Raw genomic sequence first — 18,163 nt, forward strand, 5'->3', positions numbered from 1 at the left:
CCCGCCAGTCGGTCCGTCCGTCTCGGCCCGCCAGTCGGTCCGTCCGTCTCGGCCCGCCAGTCGGTCCGTCTCGGCCCGCCAGTCGGTCCGTCCGTCCCGGCCCGCCAGTCGGTCCGTCCGTCCGTCTCTCCCAGTCGGTCCGTCCGTCCGTCTCTCCCAGTCGGTCCGTCTCTGTTTATAGTATCTCCATTCCACTCTACATACCGTTGTGGGTAAGTTCACTGTGGCAACACACACTCACAGCCACAACAGATACAGGTAGCCTGCAGGCCCCCACACACACACAGGTAGTCTACAGGGATATATCCACACACACGCCCACACACGCACACACACACACACACACGTAGAGACAAGCATGAATGAGGGCTTCCTGTGCTCAATATGGACTGCTCTATAGATGTAAAGTAGTCTCTCTCTCTCTCTCCTTCTCCAAGGTGAGTGTTTGCAGCCTCTGTTCTGGTCTACAATAACACCGAGTGAAGGACGAGATACAGGACTGGATAAAGGGGGGTGAGGAGAGAGAGAAGAGAGGGAATGAAGGGGAACGAGGGGGTTAGTGTGTGAATCGTGGGAACAAGCCAATTCAACAACGGGTTTACTGCTAGGCAACCAGTGTCACAATGCGTAGCAACCACTGTAACAATGGCTGGTTGCCGGGGACTCTCTACCCCAGATCATTCCTTAGGCGACTACAGTGAGTGAGGGGCAAACTGCTCACACACACACACACACACGAGACAAAGACATCACTATTATTAAGTCATTACATTACAGCAGGGGTCCTGACCCACACTCTTAGAGGGGGAAATCTGTGGGCTTTCCGGACACACACACACACACACACACACACACACGCACGCACGCACGCACGCACTCACGCACGCACGCACGCACGCACGCAGGCAGGCAGGCAGGCAGGCAGGCAGGCAGGCAGGCAGGCAGGCAGGCAGGCCTCTGTGAAGAGACACTCAGAGAGAGGGGGAGCCAGGTTAATGCAGCTGACTGGGCAGTATGAGTCAGAGCATGGCATGTGGTGGCTAGCATATAGCCTGGAAAAGCCCTCCAGTCAGTCACACAAAACACTGGATACAGACAGACAGTCTGCTTGGCATTCTAGTCGTTAAGGATACGTTTAGCTAAGATAGGTAGTTAATGTTATGTTTATGCTAGGATCTGTAGAGAACATGATTAGAAAGGGAGGTTAACCTAAACAGATAGAGGAATGAGGGCGATCTGGCCTTGCTTGTGTGTGTGTGTGTGTGTGTGTGTGTGTGTGTTCGCCTGCATGTAAGCACTCCCTATTCGCTGACAAAGGAAGTGAACACGTCCTTTATATGAAGGCCAGTGAAAAGCAGGAGTCTTTGTGTGAGTGAGTTATATAACCAAACTGAGGGAGAGAGAGAGCGTGACAGAGAGAGAGCGTACATATCAACCAGCCTCACCCGACCAGAATCAGAAGTCAAATGTCTCCTGTTTGTTGATGATCTGGTGCTTCTGTCCCCAACCAAGGAGGGCCTACAGCAGCACCTAGATCTGTCCCCAACCAAGGAGGGCCTACAGCAGCACCTAGATCTGTCCCCAACCAAGGAGGGCCTACAGCAGCACCTAGATCTGTCCCCAACCAAGGAGGGCCTACAGCAGCACCTAGATCTGTCCCCAACCAAGGAGGGCCTACAGCAGCACCTAGATCTGTCCCCAACCAAGGAGGGCCTACAGCAGCACCTAGATCTGTCCCCAACCAAGGAGGGCCTACAGCAGCACCTAGATCTGTCCCCAACCAAGGAGGGCCTACAGCAGCACCTAGATCTTCTGCACAGATTCTGTCAGACCTGGGCCCTGACAGTAAATCTCAGTAAGACAAAAATAATGGTGTTCCACAAAAGGTCCAGTTGCCAGGACCACAAACACAAATTCCATCTAGACACTGTTGCCCTAGAGCACACAAAAAATTATACATACCTCAGCCTAAACAACAGCGCCACAGGTGACTTCCACAAAGCTGTGAACAATCTGAGAGACAAGGCATAAGGGGCCTTCTATGCCATCAAAAGGAACATAACATTCAACATACCAATTAGGATCTGGCTAAAAATACTTGAATCAGTTATAGAACCCATTGCCCTTTATGGTTTTGTGGTCTGGGGTCCGCTCACCAACCAACAATTCACAAAATGGGACAAACACCAAATTGAGACTCTGCAGGCAAAATTCTACAAAAGTATCCTTTGTGTACAATGTAAAACACCAAATAAACGCATGCAGAGCAGAATTAGACTGATACCCGCTAATTATCAAAATCCAGAAAAGAGCCATTAAATTCTACAACCACCTAAAAGGAAGCGATTCCCAAACCTTCCATAACAATGTCATCACCTACAGAGAGATGAACCTGGAGAAGAGTCCCCTAAGCAAGCTGGTCCTGGGGCTCTGTTCACAAACACAAACAGACCCCACAGAGCCTGAGGACAGCAACACAATTAGACCCAACCAAATCATGAGAGAACTAAAAGATAATTACTTGACACATTGGAAAGATAAAAAAGAACAAAACAAACTAGAATGCTATTAGGCCGTAAACAGAGAGGACACAGTGGCAGAATATCTGACCACTGGGACTGACCCAAAATGAAGGAAAGCTTGTGTGTGTGTGTAAGCATTTCACTGTAAGGTCTTCACCTGTTGTATTCAGCGCACGTGACAAATAAACTTTGATTTCACAATGTACAGACTTAGTGAGCATAGCCTTGCTATTGAGAAAGGCCGCCGTAGGCAGACCTGGCTCTCAAGAGATGACAGGCTATGTGCACACTGCCCACAAAATTAGGTGGAAACTGAGCTGCACTTCCTAACCTCCTGCCAAATGTATGACCATATTAGAGACACATATTTCACTCAGATTACACAGATCCACAAAGAATTTGAAAACTAATACTTTTTTTTGATAAACTCCCATATCTACTGGGTGAAATACCAGTGTACCATCACAGCAGCAAGCTATTTGTCCTGTGGCCACAAAGGTAACCAGTGAAGAACAAAACACCATTAAATTCAACCTATATTTATGCTAATTTATTTCCCCTTTTGTTCTTTAACTGCGCCACTCGAGCTCCAGAGTGGCGCAGCGCTCTAAGCCACTGCATCTCAGTGCAAGAGACGTCACTACAGTACCTGGTTTGAATCCAGGCTGCATCACATCCGGCCGTGATTGGGAGTCCCATAGGGCGGCGCACAATTGGCCCAGTGTTGTCCGGGTTGGGTAGGCCGTCATTGTAAATAAGAATTTGTTCTTAACTGACTTGCCTAGTTAAAAAAAGGTTAAATAAACGTTTTTTTCTTCTTTATTTGCACATCATTACAACACTGTATATAGACATAATGACATTTGAAATGTCTCTATTATTTTGGAATTTTTACTGTTGATTCTTTATTATTATTATTATCTAGTTTCACTTTCTTTGGCAATGTAAACATGTTTCCCATGCCAATAAAGCCCTTGAAATGAAATGAGAGCGAGAGATAGAGAGCGAGAGAGAGAGAGTAATCTGAGTTGTTGACCAATAGTATTACTGTAAAATGAACCACCGATCTGATATCAGACAATCAGGATGTAGCGTCTCTATCTCAGAGGTGAGACAATGGGGACTGGAGAGACAACACAGAGGACATGATTGCATACAGTTGACACGTCCCGTCGGGGGCTGCTCTACAACTGTGACTGACCCAAAATGAAGGAAAGCTTTGACTATGTACAGACCAGTGGAGGCTGCTGAGGGGAGGACGAGTCATGATAAAAGGGCTAGAACAGAGAGAATGGAATGTTATCAAACTCATGGAAACTATGGAAACCATGTGTTTGATGCATTTGATACCATTCAACAAATTTTGCTCCAGCCATTAGCATGAGCCCGTCCTCCCAAATTAAGGTGCCACCAACCTCCTGTGGTACAGACTCAGTGAGCATAGCCTTGCTATTGAGAAAGGCCGCCGTAGGCAGACCTGGCTCTCAAGAGAAGACAGGCTATGTGCACACTGCCCACAAAATGAGGTGGAAACTGAGATGCACTTCCTAACCTCCTGCCAAATGTATGACCATATTAGAGACACATATTTCCCTCAGATTACAGAGATCCACAAAGAATTTGAAAAAACAAACCCGATTTTGATAAACTCCCATATCTACTGGGTGAAATACCACAGTGTGACATCACAGCAGCAAGATTTGTGACCTGTTGCCACAAGAAAAGGACAACCAGTGAAGAACAAACACCATTGTAAATACAACCTATATTTATGTTTATTTATTTTCTCTTTTGTACTTTAACTATTTGCACATCATTACAACACTGTATATAGACATAATATGACCTTTGAAATGTCTTTATTTCTTTTGAACTTTTGTGAGTAATATTTACTGTTCATTGTTCACTTTTTATTTCACTTTTGTTTATTATCTATTTCACTTGCTTTAGCAATGTTAACATACGTTTCCCATGACAATAAAGCCTCTTGAATTGAATTGAGAGAGAGAAAGTTCACAAATAAAAATGACTTAAAAAAATGACTCGACTTCAGTAGAGTGGAATGTATAAGTGTCTATATATCTAAATCAGGAAGCCTGCATCTACTTACATTCCTCTGTTGCACCTGGAACTCAACTCACTGCATTCTCCATAACCATACAGAGGAAGAGCCCCCAGCTACTATATTAAATTATAGAATGGGTCTGAGTGATGTAAAACTATTGCCCAAAATAGGCTGCTACATCACTGGAAAATGATTCCCTATATAGCCAGTGTTTGCTGAGGGGAAAATGATTCCCTATATAGCCAGTGTTTGCTGAGGGGAAAATGATTGCCTATATAGCCAGTGTTCCCTGAGGGGAAAATGATTCCCTATATAGCCAGTGTTCCCTGAGGGGAAAATGATTGCCTATATAGCCAGTGTTCGTTGAGGGGAAAATGATTCCCTATATAGCCAGTGTTCCCTGAGGGGAAAATGATTGCCTATATAGCCAGTGTTCCCTGAGGGGAAAATGATTGCCTATATAGCCAGTGTTCCCTGAGGGGAAAATGATTCCCTATATAGCCAGTGTTCCCTGAGGGGAAAATTATTGCCTATATAGCCAGTGTTCGTTGAGGGGAAAATGATTCCCTATATAGCCAGTGTTCGCTGAGGGGAAAATGATTCCCTATATAGCCAGTGTTTGCTGAGGGGAAAATGATTCCCTATATAGCCAGTGTTCGCTGAGGGGAAAATGATTCCCTATATAGCCAGTGTTTGCTGAGGGGAAAATGATTCCCTATATAGCCAGTGTTTGCTGAGGGGAAAATGATTCCATTAGAAGCAGAAATATGTAAGGCCAGATGTTTTCTACCTACTGTAGGTGAGGTGTTTGGGTAAACATTACCCCGAGGACTTAGACAACAGAGTAGAGAGGGTTAATGAAATGCTGCGAGGAGCGGTGGCTTTAAACGCTGATACCAGGGGACTTTGATCAGTGTGTGAGAGTGGGTCTTAGAGAGAGAGAAAAGTGGGCTCTATAAACTCAGAGTAGACTTTGATCTGAGTGACTTGTGCGCACACACACTAAACACACACAAAAAACACAATCAAGGCATTGTGGGATTGAATACGCCCATTCCATTAGATGTATTCACTGAGGGATATACAGTTGAAGTCGGAAGTTTACATACACCTTAGCCAAACACATTTAAACTCAGTTTTTCACAATTCCTGACATTTAATCCTAGTAAAAAATCCCTGTTTTAGGTCAGTTAGGATCACCACTTTATTTTAAGAATGTGAAATGTCAGAATAATAGTAGAGAGAATGATTTATTTAAGCTTTTATTTATTTCATCACATTCCCAGTGGGTCAGAAGTTTACATACACTCAATTAGTATTTGGTAGCATTGCCTTTAAATCGTTTTACTTGGGTCAAACGTTTTGGGTAGGCTTCCACAAGCTTCCCACAATAAGTTGGGTGAATTTTGGCCCATTCCTCCTGACAGAGTTGGTGTAAATGAGTCAGGTTTGTAGGCCTCCTTGCTCGTTCACACTTTTTCAGTTCTGCCCACAAATTTTCTATAGGATTGAGGTCAGGGCTTTGTGATGGCCACTCCAATACATTGGCTTATTTTGCCACAACTTTGGAAGTATGCTTGGGGTCATTTTCCATTTGGAAGACCCATTTGCGACCAAGCTTTAACTTTCTGACTGATGTCTTGAGATGTTGCTTCAATATATCCACATCATTTTCCTTTCCTCATGATGCCATCTAGTTTTGTGAAGTGCACCAGTCCCTCCTCCAGCAAAGCACCCGCACAACATGATGCTGCCACCCCCATGCTTCACGTTTGGGATAGTGTTCTTCCGTTTGCAAGCATCCCCCTTTCTCCTCCAAACAAAACGATGGTCATTATGGTCAAACAGTTCCATTTTTGTTTCATCAGACCAGAGGACATTTCGTCCCCATGTGCAGTTGCAAACCATAGTCTGTATTTTTTGTGGTGGTTTGGAGCAGTGGCTTCTTCCTTGCTGAGCGGCCTTTCAGGTTATGTCGATATAGGACTTGTTTTACTGTGGATATAGATACTTTTGTACCTGTTTCCTCCAGCATCTTCACAAGGTCCTTTGATGTTGTTCTGGGATTGATTTGCACTTTTCTCACCAAAGTACGTTCATCTCTAGGAGACAGAACACGTCTCCTTCCTGAGCGGTATGACGGCTGCATGGTCTCATGGTGTTTATACTTGCGTACTATTGTTTGTACAGATGAACGTGGTACCTTCAGGCGTTTGGAAATTGCTCCCAAGGATGAACCAGACTTCTGGAGGTCTACAATTTTTTTTCTGAGGTCTTGGCTGATTTATTTAGATTTCCCCAAGATGTCAAGCAAAGTGGCACTGAGTTTGAAGGTAGACCTTGAAATACATCCACAGGTAGACCTCCAATTGACTCAAATGATGTCAATTAGCTTATCAGAACCTTCTAAAGCCATGACATCATTTTCTGGAATTTTCCAAGCTGTTTAAAGGCACAGTCAACTTAGTGTATGTAAACTTCTGACCCACTGGAATTGTGATACAGTGAATTATAAGTGAAATAATCTGTCTGTAAACAATTGGTGTAAAAATGACTTGTGTAATGCACAAAGCAGATGTCCTAACCGACTTGCCAAAACCATAGTTTGTTAACAAGACATTTGTGGAGTGGTTGAAAAACGAGTTTTAATGACTCCAAACTAAGTGTATGTAAACTTCTGACTTCAACTGTACATAAAGAAACCAGTTCCTGATGGAACACACATGCCTACACACTCCCAGGGAACCTCATATTTCACCCAACTGACAGAAGTATGAAGTGAATAGCAAACAATGTAGGAAAGAGACAGATCGTGAAGGACCCAGCTAGTACCCAGCTCAGAGAGAGAGGACCCAGCTAGTACCCAGCTCAGAGAGAGAGGACCCAGCTAGGACACAGCTCAGAGAGAGAGGACCCAGCTAGGACCCAGCTCAGAGAGAGAGAGAGAGAGGACCCAGCTAGTACCCAGCTCAGAGAGAGAGAGAGAGAGGACCCAGCTAGTACCCAGCTCAGAGAGAGAGAGAGGACCCAGCTAGTACCCAGCTCAGAGAGAGAGGACCCAGCTAGGACCCAGCTCAGAGAGAGAGAGAGAGGACCCAGCTAGGACCCAGCTCAGAGAGAGAGAGAGAGAGAGGACCCAGCTAGTACTCAGCTCAGAGAGAGAGAAAGAGAGAGGACCCAGCTAGTACCCAGCTCAGAGAGAGAGAGAGAGAGAGAGGGGACCCAGCTAGGACCCAGCTCAGAGAGAGAGAGGACCCAGCTCAGAGAGAGAGAGAGAGAGAGAGAGAGAGAGAGAGAGAGGACCCAGCTCAGAGAGAGAGAGAGAGAGGACCCAGCTCAGAGAGAGAGAGAGAGAGAGGACCCAGCTAGGACCCAGCTCAGAGAGAGAGAGGACCCAGCTCGGAGAGAGAGAGAGAGAGAGAGAGAGAGGACCCAGCTCAGAGAGAGAGAGAGAGAGGACCCAGCTCAGAGAGAGAGAGAGAGAGGACCCAGCTAGTACCCAGCTCAGAAAGAGAGAGAGAGAGAGAGAGAGAGAGGACCCAGCTCAGAGAGAGAGAGAGAGGACCCAGCTAGTACCCAGCTCGAGAGAGAGAGAGAGAGAGAGAGAGAGAGAGGACCCAGCTAGGACTCAGAGAGAGAGAGAGAGAGAGAGAGAGAGAGAGAGAGAGAGAGAGAGAGAGGACCCAGCTAGTACCCAGCTCAGAGAGAGAGAGAGAGGACCCAGCTCAGAGAGAGAGAGAGAGAGAGGACCCAGCTAGTACCCAGCTCAGAGAGAGAGGACCCAGCTAGGACCCAGCTCAGAGAGAGAGAGAGGACCCAGCTAGTACCCAGCTCGAGAGAGAGAGAGAGAGAGAGGACCCAGCTAGTACCCAGCTCGAGAGAGAGAGAGAGAGAGAGGACCCAGCTCAGAGAGAGAGAGGACCCAGCTCAGAAGAGAGAGAGAGAGAGAGAGAGAGAGAGAGAGAGAGAGAGAGAGAGAGAGAGAGAGAGAGAGAGAGAGAGAGAGAGAGAGAGGACCCAGCTAGTACCCAGCTCAGAGAGAGGAGGTCCCAGATAGGACCCAGCTCAGAAAGACAAGAGGACCCAAGTCAGAGAGAGGAGGACCCAGATAGGACCCAGCTCAGAGAGAGAGAGGAGGACCCAGATAGGACCCAGCACAGAGAGAGAGAGAGAGAGAGAGAGAGAGAGGACCCAGCTAGTACCCAGCTCAGAGAGAGAGAGAGAGGACCCAGCTAGTACCCAGCTCAGAGAGAGAGAGAGAGAGAGAGAGAGAGAGAGAGAGAGAGAGAGAGAGAGAGAGAGAGAGAGAGAGAGAGAGAGAGAGGGCCCAGCTAGGACCCAGCTCAGAGAGAGAGAGAGAGAGAGAGAGAGAGAGAGAGGACCCAGCTAGTACCCAGCTCAGAGAGAGAGATAGAGAGAGAGAGAGAGGACCCAGCTAGGACCCAGCTCAGAGAGAGAGAGAGAGAGAGAGAGAGAGAGAGAGAGAGGACCCAGCTAGTACCCAGCTCAGAGAGAGAGAGTGAGAGGACCCAGCTCAGAGAGAGAGAGAGGACCCAGCTAGTACCCAGCTCAGAGAGAGGAGGACCCAGATAGGACCCAGCTCAGAGAGAGAGAGGAGGACCCAGATAGGACCCAGCATAGAGAGAGAGAGAGAGAGAGAGAGAGGACCCAGCTAGTACCCAGCTCAGAGAGAGAGAGAGAGAGAGAGAGAGAGAGAGAGAGAGAGAGAGAGAGAGAGAGAGAGAGAGAGAGAGAGAGAGAGAGAGAGAGAGAGAGAGAGGGCCCAGCTAGGACCCAGCTCAGAGAGAGAGAGAGAGAGAGAGAGAGAGAGAGAGGACCCAGCTAGTACCCAGCTCAGAGAGAGAGACCCAGTAGAGAGAGAGAGAGGACCCAGCTAGGACCCAGCTCAGAGAGAGAGAGTGAGAGGACCCAGCTCAGAGAGAGAGAGAGGACCCAGCTAGTACCCAGCTCAGAGAGAGAGAGAGAGAGGACCCAGCTAGTACCCAGCTCAGAGAGAGGAGGACCCAGATAGGACCCAGCTCAGAGAGAGAGAGAGAGAGAGAGAGAGAGAGGACCCAGCTAGTACCCAGCTCAGAGAGAGGAGGACCCAGATAGGACCCAGCTCAGAAAGACAAGAGGACCCAAGTCAGAGAGAGGAGGACCCAGATAGGACCCAGCTCAGAGAGAGAGAGGAGGACCCAGATAGGACCCAGCACAGAGAGAGTGATAGAAAGAAACAAACAAAGGCCAAGGGTCGCACACTAGAAGGTGACACTTACATTAGCTCCACCCCCAGGACCATGGGTACCTTGTCTCCGGAGTGGTTGCTACGGAAACGCAGGCGGAAGAGGTGGCTGGCCCCAGGCTGCCGTGATGTCAGCATTCCAGAGGTGCTTCTGACGGGTGATAGGTTGACATCCTCGGCCTGGCATGGTCCCACCCAAATTTGGCCCCTCAGAGCATAGTCTATCACTGCGTAGCTGTCCTCACTGAGGGTGAGAGAGAGAGAGAGAGCGAGAGGGAGAATGAGAGACAGAGAGCGAGAGAGACAGAGAGGGAGAGAGAGAGCGAGAGAGAGAGGGGGAGAGTCATCTGTTGGCAGACTGAAGTTGTAGGGCCATCACAGCAGAAAAGGGTAACCAGTGGAGAACAAACACCATTGTAAATATATATTTATCTGTTTATTTCAACTATTTGCACACTGATAGCCAATAATGTCATATTTAAATTGTCTATATTATTATTATTATTATTATTTTTTAATGTGAGTGTAATGATTACTGTAAAAGAAAAGGTTTATTTCCTGTCTATTTATCTTGCTTCGGCAATGTAAACATACGTTTCCCAAGCCAATAAAACCCCATGAATTGAATATATATGAGAGAGAGACAGAGAGAGAAGAATGTCCTGGTGCTCAATACTGAGATGTTGTATTTAGTATGTGTCCTGCCACTACCCTGGTAGGTAGACTGATAACCTGAACCAGCTTCCAGGTACTGGTTACAGTTTGAAGCTTTTTCTTGAGTAGGCAGCTTGATGAAAGCCAGTCAATATTTAAATCACCCAGAAAACATACCTCGTGTGATATCACATACATTATCAAGCATTTCACACATTATCAGGTGAGACAGATTAACCTGTAGCCATATTACTTCAACACTATTTAACATGACATCCTCTAAGCTTTACAGGAATGTTTTAACGTGGGCTATTTTTAAACACTTTTCTGGGATGCTTGACTGTTGTCATTGCTTTACTGGGAAGAGTTGATCTTCCAACACCCCTGGGATAATGTACATTGTCATTGTCGCAACGCAGCCTTATAATGCTGTGAAAGGATCCAAAAACCCAAATGATCTGGGTGGATCCCATCCTCCTTATAATACGAACTTTGTTTCCAGAAGATACCAAAATGGTCACTAAATGTCAGACCCACAGAGCTCAAACAAACAAAGATGGGAGATTAGGCTTGGAAGAGAGAAGACAGAGGGGGAAAAAGCAGAGGGAGGGAAGGAAAGGTGAGAGAAAAAAAGAGGAGAGGGTGAGGAAGAGGAGGGTGAGGGAGAGGAGAAGATGAAGAGGATAAGAGGGTGAGGGAGAGGGGATGAAGAGGAGAGGAAGGGGAAAATAGGAGAGGGTGAGGAAGAGGAGAAGAGGGTGAGAAGAGGAGAGGAAGGGGAGGAGAGGGTGAGGGAGAAGAGCAGATGAAGAGGAAGGGGAGAGGAGAGGAGGAGAAGAGGAGAGGGTGGGGGAGAGGAAGGGGAGAAGAGCAGATGAAGAGGAGAGGGTGGGGGAGAGGAGGAGATGAAGAGGAGAGGGTGGGGGAGAAGAGGAGAGGGTGGGGGAGAGGAAGGGGAGAAGAGCAGATGAAGAGGAGAGGGTGGGGGAGAAGAGGAGAGGGTGGGGGAGAGGAAGGGGAGAAGAGCAGATGAAGAGGAGATGGTGGGGGGAGAAGAGGAGAGGGTGGGGGAGAGGAAGGGGAGAAGAGCAGATGAAGAGGAGAGGGTGGGGGGAGAAGAGGAGAGGGTGGGGGAGAGGAAGGGGAGAAGAGCAGATGAAGAGGAGAGGGTGGGGGAGAGGAGGAGATGAAGAGGAGAGGGTGGGGGAGAGGAGGAGATGAAGAGGAGAGGGTGGGGGGAGAAGAGGAGAGGGTGGGGGGAGAGGAAGGGAGAAGAGCAGATGAAGAGGAGAGGGGTGGGGAGAGGAGGAGATGAAGAGGAGAGGGTGGGGGAGAAGAGGAGAGGGTGGGGGGAGAGGAAGGGGAGAAGAGCAGATGAAGAGGAGAGGGTGGGGGGAGAGGAAGGGGAGAAGAGCAGATGAAGAGGAGATGGTGGGGGAGAAGAGGAGAGGGTGGGGGGAGAGGAAGGGAGAAGAGCAGATGAAGAAGGGTGGGGGAGAGGAGGGTGAGGGAGAGGAGAAGATGAAGAGGATAAGAGGGTGAGGGAGAGGGGATGAAGAGGAGAGGAAGGGGAAAATAGGAGAGGGTGAGGAAGAGGAGAAGAGGGTGAGAAGAGGAGAGGAAGGGGAGGAGAGGGTGAGGGAGAAGAGCAGATGAAGAGGAAGGGGAGAGGAGAGGAGGAGAAGAGGAGAGGGTGGGGGAGAGGAAGGGGAGAAGAGCAGATGAAGAGGAGAGGGTGGGGGAGAGGAGGAGATGAAGAGGAGAGGGTGGGGGAGAAGAGGAGAGGGTGGGGGAGAGGAAGGGGAGAAGAGCAGATGAAGAGGAGAGGGTGGGGGGAGAAGAGGAGAGGGTGGGGGAGAGGAAGGGGAGAAGAGCAGATGAAGAGGAGATGGTGGGGGAGAAGAGGAGAGGGTGGGGGGAGAGGAAGGGGAGAAGAGCAGATGAAGAGGAGAGGGTGGGGGAGAAGAGGAGAGGGTGGGGGAGAGGAAGGGGAGAAGAGCAGATGAAGAGGAGAGGGTGGGGGAGAGGAGGAGATGAAGAGGAGAGGGTGGGGGAGAGGAGGAGATGAAGAGGAGAGGGTGGGGGAGAAGAGGAGAGGGTGGGGGAGAGGAAGGGGAGAAGAGCAGATGAAGAGGAGAGGGTGGGGAGAGGAGGAGATGAAGAGGAGAGGGTGGGGGAGAAGAGGAGAGGGTGGGGGAGAGGAAGGGGAGAAGAGCAGATGAAGAGGAGAGGGTGGGGGAGAGGAAGGGGAGAAGAGCAGATGAAGAGGAGATGGTGGGGGAGAAGAGGAGAGGGTGGGGGGAGAGGAAGGGGAGAAGAGCAGATGAAGAGGAGAGGGTGGGGGAGAAGAGGAGAGGGTGGGGGAGAGGAGGAGATGAAGAGGAGAGGGTGGGGGAGAAGAGGAGAGGGTGGGGGAGAGGAAGGGAGAAGAGCAGATGAAGAGGAGAGGGTGGGGGAGAAGAGGAGAGGGTGGGGGAGAAGAGGAGAGGGTGGGGGAGAAGAGGAGATGAAGAGGAAGGGGAGAAGAGGAGAGGGTGGGGGGAGAAGAGGAGAGGGTGGGGTAGAGGAGGAGATGAAGAGGAGAGGGTGGGGGAGAAGAGGAGAGGGTGGGGGAGAGGAAGGGGAGAAGAGCAGATGAAGAGGAGAGGGTGGGGGAGAGGAGGAGAGGGTGGGGGAGAGGAAGGGGAGAAGAGGAGATGAAGAGGAGAGGGTGGGGGAGAGGAGGAGAGGGTGGGGGAGAAGAGGAGAGGGTGGGGGAGAAGAGGAGAGGGTGGGGGAGAGGAAGGGGAGAAGAGCAGATGAAGAGGAGAGGGTGGGGGAGAGGAGGAGAGGCCAGCTGCTGTGTAGTAGTGGTGAGTTGTTACACAAGTGTTCCTGTGGGTATAGGGTTTTCCTGAACAGAGAATCACATTTTATTGGTCATATACACATGGTTAGCAGATGTTAATGTGAGTGTAGCGAAATGCTTGTGCTTCTAGTTCTGACCGTGCAGTAATATCTAACAAGTAATATAACAAATTCACAACAACTACCTTATACACACAAGTGTAAAGGAATGAATACGAATATATAAATATATGGATGAGCGATGGCCGAACGGCATAGGCAAGATGCAGTAGATGGTATAGAGTACAGTATATACATATGAAATGAGTAATGTAGGGTATGTAGTGTCACTCAGCAATGCATCTCTCTACAACAATTGTTTAATTTGTTACATGTTACATTTTAGGTCATTTAGCAGATCCTTTTATCTGGAGCCACTTCCAGTTGTTTGTTAATCAACAATACACATCGGTAGATGGGCAGGGGAAGTGCACATCAGAGCCATCTCCTCGCCAGGTCAAACAGCAGTAGAATCACCCTGGCTAGACGAGGCTATGAGAAAAGGTCGTCCAAGAGGGACCGGCCAGTACCATGGAGTCCAGGGTTAACGTTGGCTCTCCCTGTCAAGCTCTACTGTTCACCTAATGTACCGTGACCTAGCTTCCAATTAGCCTAGCCAGTGCATTTGTTTCTGTTCATGCAGAGAAAGAGAAATAGTAAGAGAAAGAGAGAGAGAAAGAAACCGATAGAGAGAGATAGAGAGAGAGAGAGAGGTATAGTAATGTGCCACAGCAGAACCGATTCCACACAAACACACACCTTCACAACACCCAGACAGTCAGTCCTGGAAACCATTCCCCTGGAGCCTGCTGCTTTGGATCCAATTCCCACAAACAAAAAGGTTTCAGTAATTTAGAGAGAGAGAGAGAGAGAGAGAGAGAGCGGCAGAACGATCCGTCTCAGACACAGCTGGAGATGAAAAAAGAGATTTGGGGAAATGAGAAGCACACCCACGAAGGAATGAGAGCCATATAGTTTCCAGGAAGGCATACTTTATCGATGGCGCGCAGAATGTTCCTGAAATGTTTTTTTCGGGTGAAACAAGCTTCCATTCGGATCCTGCTGACAATGTGCAAATCCATAGGCTCAGTAGAGATACACAGACACGTACAGACACACGTACAGACACACGTACAGACACATGTACAGACACGTACAGACACATGTACAGACACGTACAGACACATGTACAGACACACACATAGATTGTGAGCACACCAATAGAGACAGGTTTGTATGTTCGGCCAGGCCATCACACCTGCTAATAAAGCCCTGTCCTAAAGGTTCCTCTCCTTCTTCCAGTAGTTGACCTCACAGTTGAACTGACTGAAGTAGTTTGGTTTTCATTACTAAGATCTACCATGAGTACAGTCCCTCTAATAACACAACCATTTCCCAGAAATGGACCCAGATCTTCTGAGAAAGTGAAAGATAAAAACAAAAAGACACACCCTGTTACGGGAGCCACGTGGCCACGCTTCCCCTGTCAGTTTGTTGTTCTGGGAAACTCCAAAGTCACACTCCAAAATCACACTCCAAAGTCACACTCCAAAGTCACACTCCAAAGTCACACTTGACTCATACCAGAGAGACAACACACATGAAGACAGAGTTTCCTGCACATAACTCTGTCGTAATGACCTACAGAGAATCTGAGCTTGCCATGGTCATATCTACCATACCTAAACTTCCCTTCATCACCACCACCCTCCCTATCTGTGGGATTGGCTGCGACTGGCTAGTGAAAATGTGCAGTTCACTGTGATTGGCTAGTGAGACTTTGGACCCACCTCTTCTTCCTGGTGAGGATGAGGACGTCGTTGAAGAGGAAGAAGTAGACCTGCTGCCGTGACGTCTTCTTGGAGAAGATGCCGTTCTCCTCCACGAAGGCTGTGAGCTCCCCTCTCTTCACCATCCACCTAGAGGACGACACCAGTGGGAAGGGCTGGGGGGGGGGAGAGAGACAAAGACAATCAATATCAAGGCATACAAATGGAATGTGCTCCAGACATTCCAGTGTGTGTGTGTGTGTGTGAACAGCTGGCTATGAGGGCAGAATGTATGTTCACAGCCCTGCAGACATCTGTTAGGCCCACATGTGCCAACAGCATTTTCCCACATCACTACAACAAATGTGTCCACAAATGTGTGTATGAGAACCTGTTTGAATAAATAAATAAATAAATGTATTTATTCAAACAGGTAGGTATATATATAATATATTTATATAATATATATATATATTTATATAATATATATATATATTTCTATAATATATATACACACACATATATACATATACATACATACATACATACATATACATATATACATACATATATATATACATATATACATACATATACATATACATATATACATACATACACATATATACATATATACATACACACACACACACACACACACACACACACACACACACACACACACACACATACATACATACATACATACATACATGTATATATATATGTATATATATATGTATATATGTATGTATATATATATGTATATATATATATATACACACACACACATATATACAGTGTCAGTCATAAGTTTGGACACATCTACTCATTCAAGGGTTTTTCTTTATTTGTACTATTTTCTACATTGTAAAATAATAGTGAAGACATCAAAACTATGAAATAACACATGGAATTATGTAGTAACCAAAAAAAAAAAGTGTTCAACAAATCAAAATATGTTTTAGATTTGCCTTGACAGCTTTTCACACTCTTGGCATTGTCTCACCCAGCTTCACCTGGAATGCTTTTCCAACAGTCTTGAAGGAGTACCCACATATGCTGAGCACTTGTTGGCTGCTTTTCCTTCAGTCTGCAGTCCAACTCATCCCAAACCATCTCAATTAAGTTGAGGTCGGGTGATTGTGGAGGCCAGGTCATCTGATGCAACACTCCATCACTCTCCTTCTTGGTCAAATAGCCCTTACACAGCCTGGAGGTGTGTTGGGTCATTGTCTTGTTGAAAAACAAATGATAGCCCACTAAGCGCAAACCAGATGGGATGGCATATCGCTGCAGAATGCTGTGGTAGCCATGCTGGTTAAGTGTGCCTTGAATTCTAAATAAATCACTGACAGTGTCACCAGCAAAGCACCCCCACACCATTACACCTCCTCCTCCATGCTTCATGGTGGGAACCACACATGCAGAGATCATCCGTTCACCTACTCTGCGGCTCACAAAGACACAGTGGTTGGAAACAAAAATCTCTAATTTGGACTCATCAGACCAAAGGACAGATTTCTACCGGTCTAATGTCCATTGCTCATGTTTCTTGGCCGAAGCAAGTGTCCACTTCTTACTGGTGTCCTTTAGTAGTGGTTTCTTTGCAGCAATTTGACCATGAAGGCCTGATTCATGCAGTCTCCTCTGAACAGTTGATGTTGAGATGTGTCTGTTACTTGAACTCTGTGAAGCATTTATTTGGGCTGTAATTTCTGATGCTGGTAACTCTAATGAACTTATCCGCAGCAGAGGTAACTCTGGGTCTTCCTTTCCAGTGGCGATCCTCATGAGAGACAGTTTCATCATAGAGCTTGATGGTTTTTGCAACTGCACTTGAAGAAACTTTCAAAGTTCTTGAAATTTTCCGCATATACTGCCCTTCAAGTCTTAAAGTAATAATAGACTGTCATTTCTCTTTGATTATTTGAGCTGTTCTTGCCATAATATGGACTTGGTCTTTTACCAAATAGGGTTATCTTTTGTATATCACCCCTACCTTGTCGCAACACAACTGATTGGCTCAAATGCTAGGAAAGAAATTCCAAAATGAACTTTAAACAAGGCACACCTGTTAACTGAAATGCATTCCAGGTGACTACCTCATGAAGCTGGTTGAGAGAATGCCAAGAGTGTGCAAAGATGTCATCAAGGCAAAGGGTGGCTAATTTGAAGAAACTGAAATATGAAATATATTTTGATTTCTTTACCACTTTTTTGGTTACTACACGATTCCATGTATGTTATTTATATATATCTCTGGTCACCCACAAAGCCAATTCCTCCTTTGGCCGTCTCTCCTTCCAGTTCTCTGCTGCCATTGACTGGAACGAACTACAAAAAAACTCTGAAACTGGAAACACTTATCTCCCTCACTAGCTTTAAGCACCAGCTGTCAGAGCAGCTCACACACCACTGCACCTGTACATAGCCCATCTATAATTTAGCCCAAACAACTACCTCTTCCCTACTGTATTTATTTTGCTCCTTTGCACTTTCTTCCACTACAAATCTACCATTCCAGTGTTTTACTTGCTATATTGTATTTACTTTGCCACCATGGCCTTTTTTGCCTTTACCTCCCTTATCTCACCTCATTTGCTCACATTGTATATAGACTTATTTTTCTACTATATTATTGACTGTATGTTTGTTTTACTCCATGTGTAACTGTGTTGTATGTGTCGAACTGCTTTGCTTTATCTTGGCCAGGTCGCAGTTGTAAATGTTAACTTGTTCTCAACTTGCCTACCTGGTTAAATAAATAAATACAAATTTCATAGTTTTGATGACTTCACTATTATTCTACAATGTAGAAAATATTAAAAATAAAGAAAAACCCTGGATAAGTAGGTGTGTCCAAACTTTTGACTGGTACTGTATGTATGTGTCCATGCGTGTATGTATGTGTCCGTGTGTATGTATGTGTCCGTGTGTATGTATGTGTCCATGCGTTGTGTATGTGTCCGTGCGTGTATGTGTCCGTGCGTGTATGTATGTGTCCGTGTGTATGTATGTG

At 46.8% G+C, this 18,163-nt stretch overlaps 1 protein-coding gene across 4 annotated transcripts in view; it reads right to left on the bottom strand.

The window, feature by feature from the left end:
* The window catches only part of LOC106581464 (rho guanine nucleotide exchange factor 26), a 141,702-nt gene that overhangs the window by 16,597 nt on the left and 106,942 nt on the right, over positions 1-18,163 (bottom strand). For 2 of the 4 annotated variants that reach the window (XM_045704055.1, XM_045704054.1), the window contains exons 11-12: positions 15,163-15,317; positions 9,867-10,076 (exon numbers count right to left, since the gene is read on the bottom strand). In XM_045704055.1, coding sequence (XP_045560011.1) covers positions 9,867-10,076; positions 15,163-15,317 — 365 coding nt within the window. Of the gene's footprint in view, positions 1-128; positions 293-9,866; positions 10,077-15,162; positions 15,318-18,163 lie in introns of those variants that run through there. The other 2 variants (XM_014163533.2, XR_006761043.1) reach the window with 2 other exon arrangements.

This window comes from Salmo salar, chromosome ssa20, assembly GCF_905237065.1.
Source record: "Salmo salar chromosome ssa20, Ssal_v3.1, whole genome shotgun sequence".
Classification (NCBI taxonomy): Eukaryota; Metazoa; Chordata; class Actinopteri; order Salmoniformes; family Salmonidae; genus Salmo; species Salmo salar.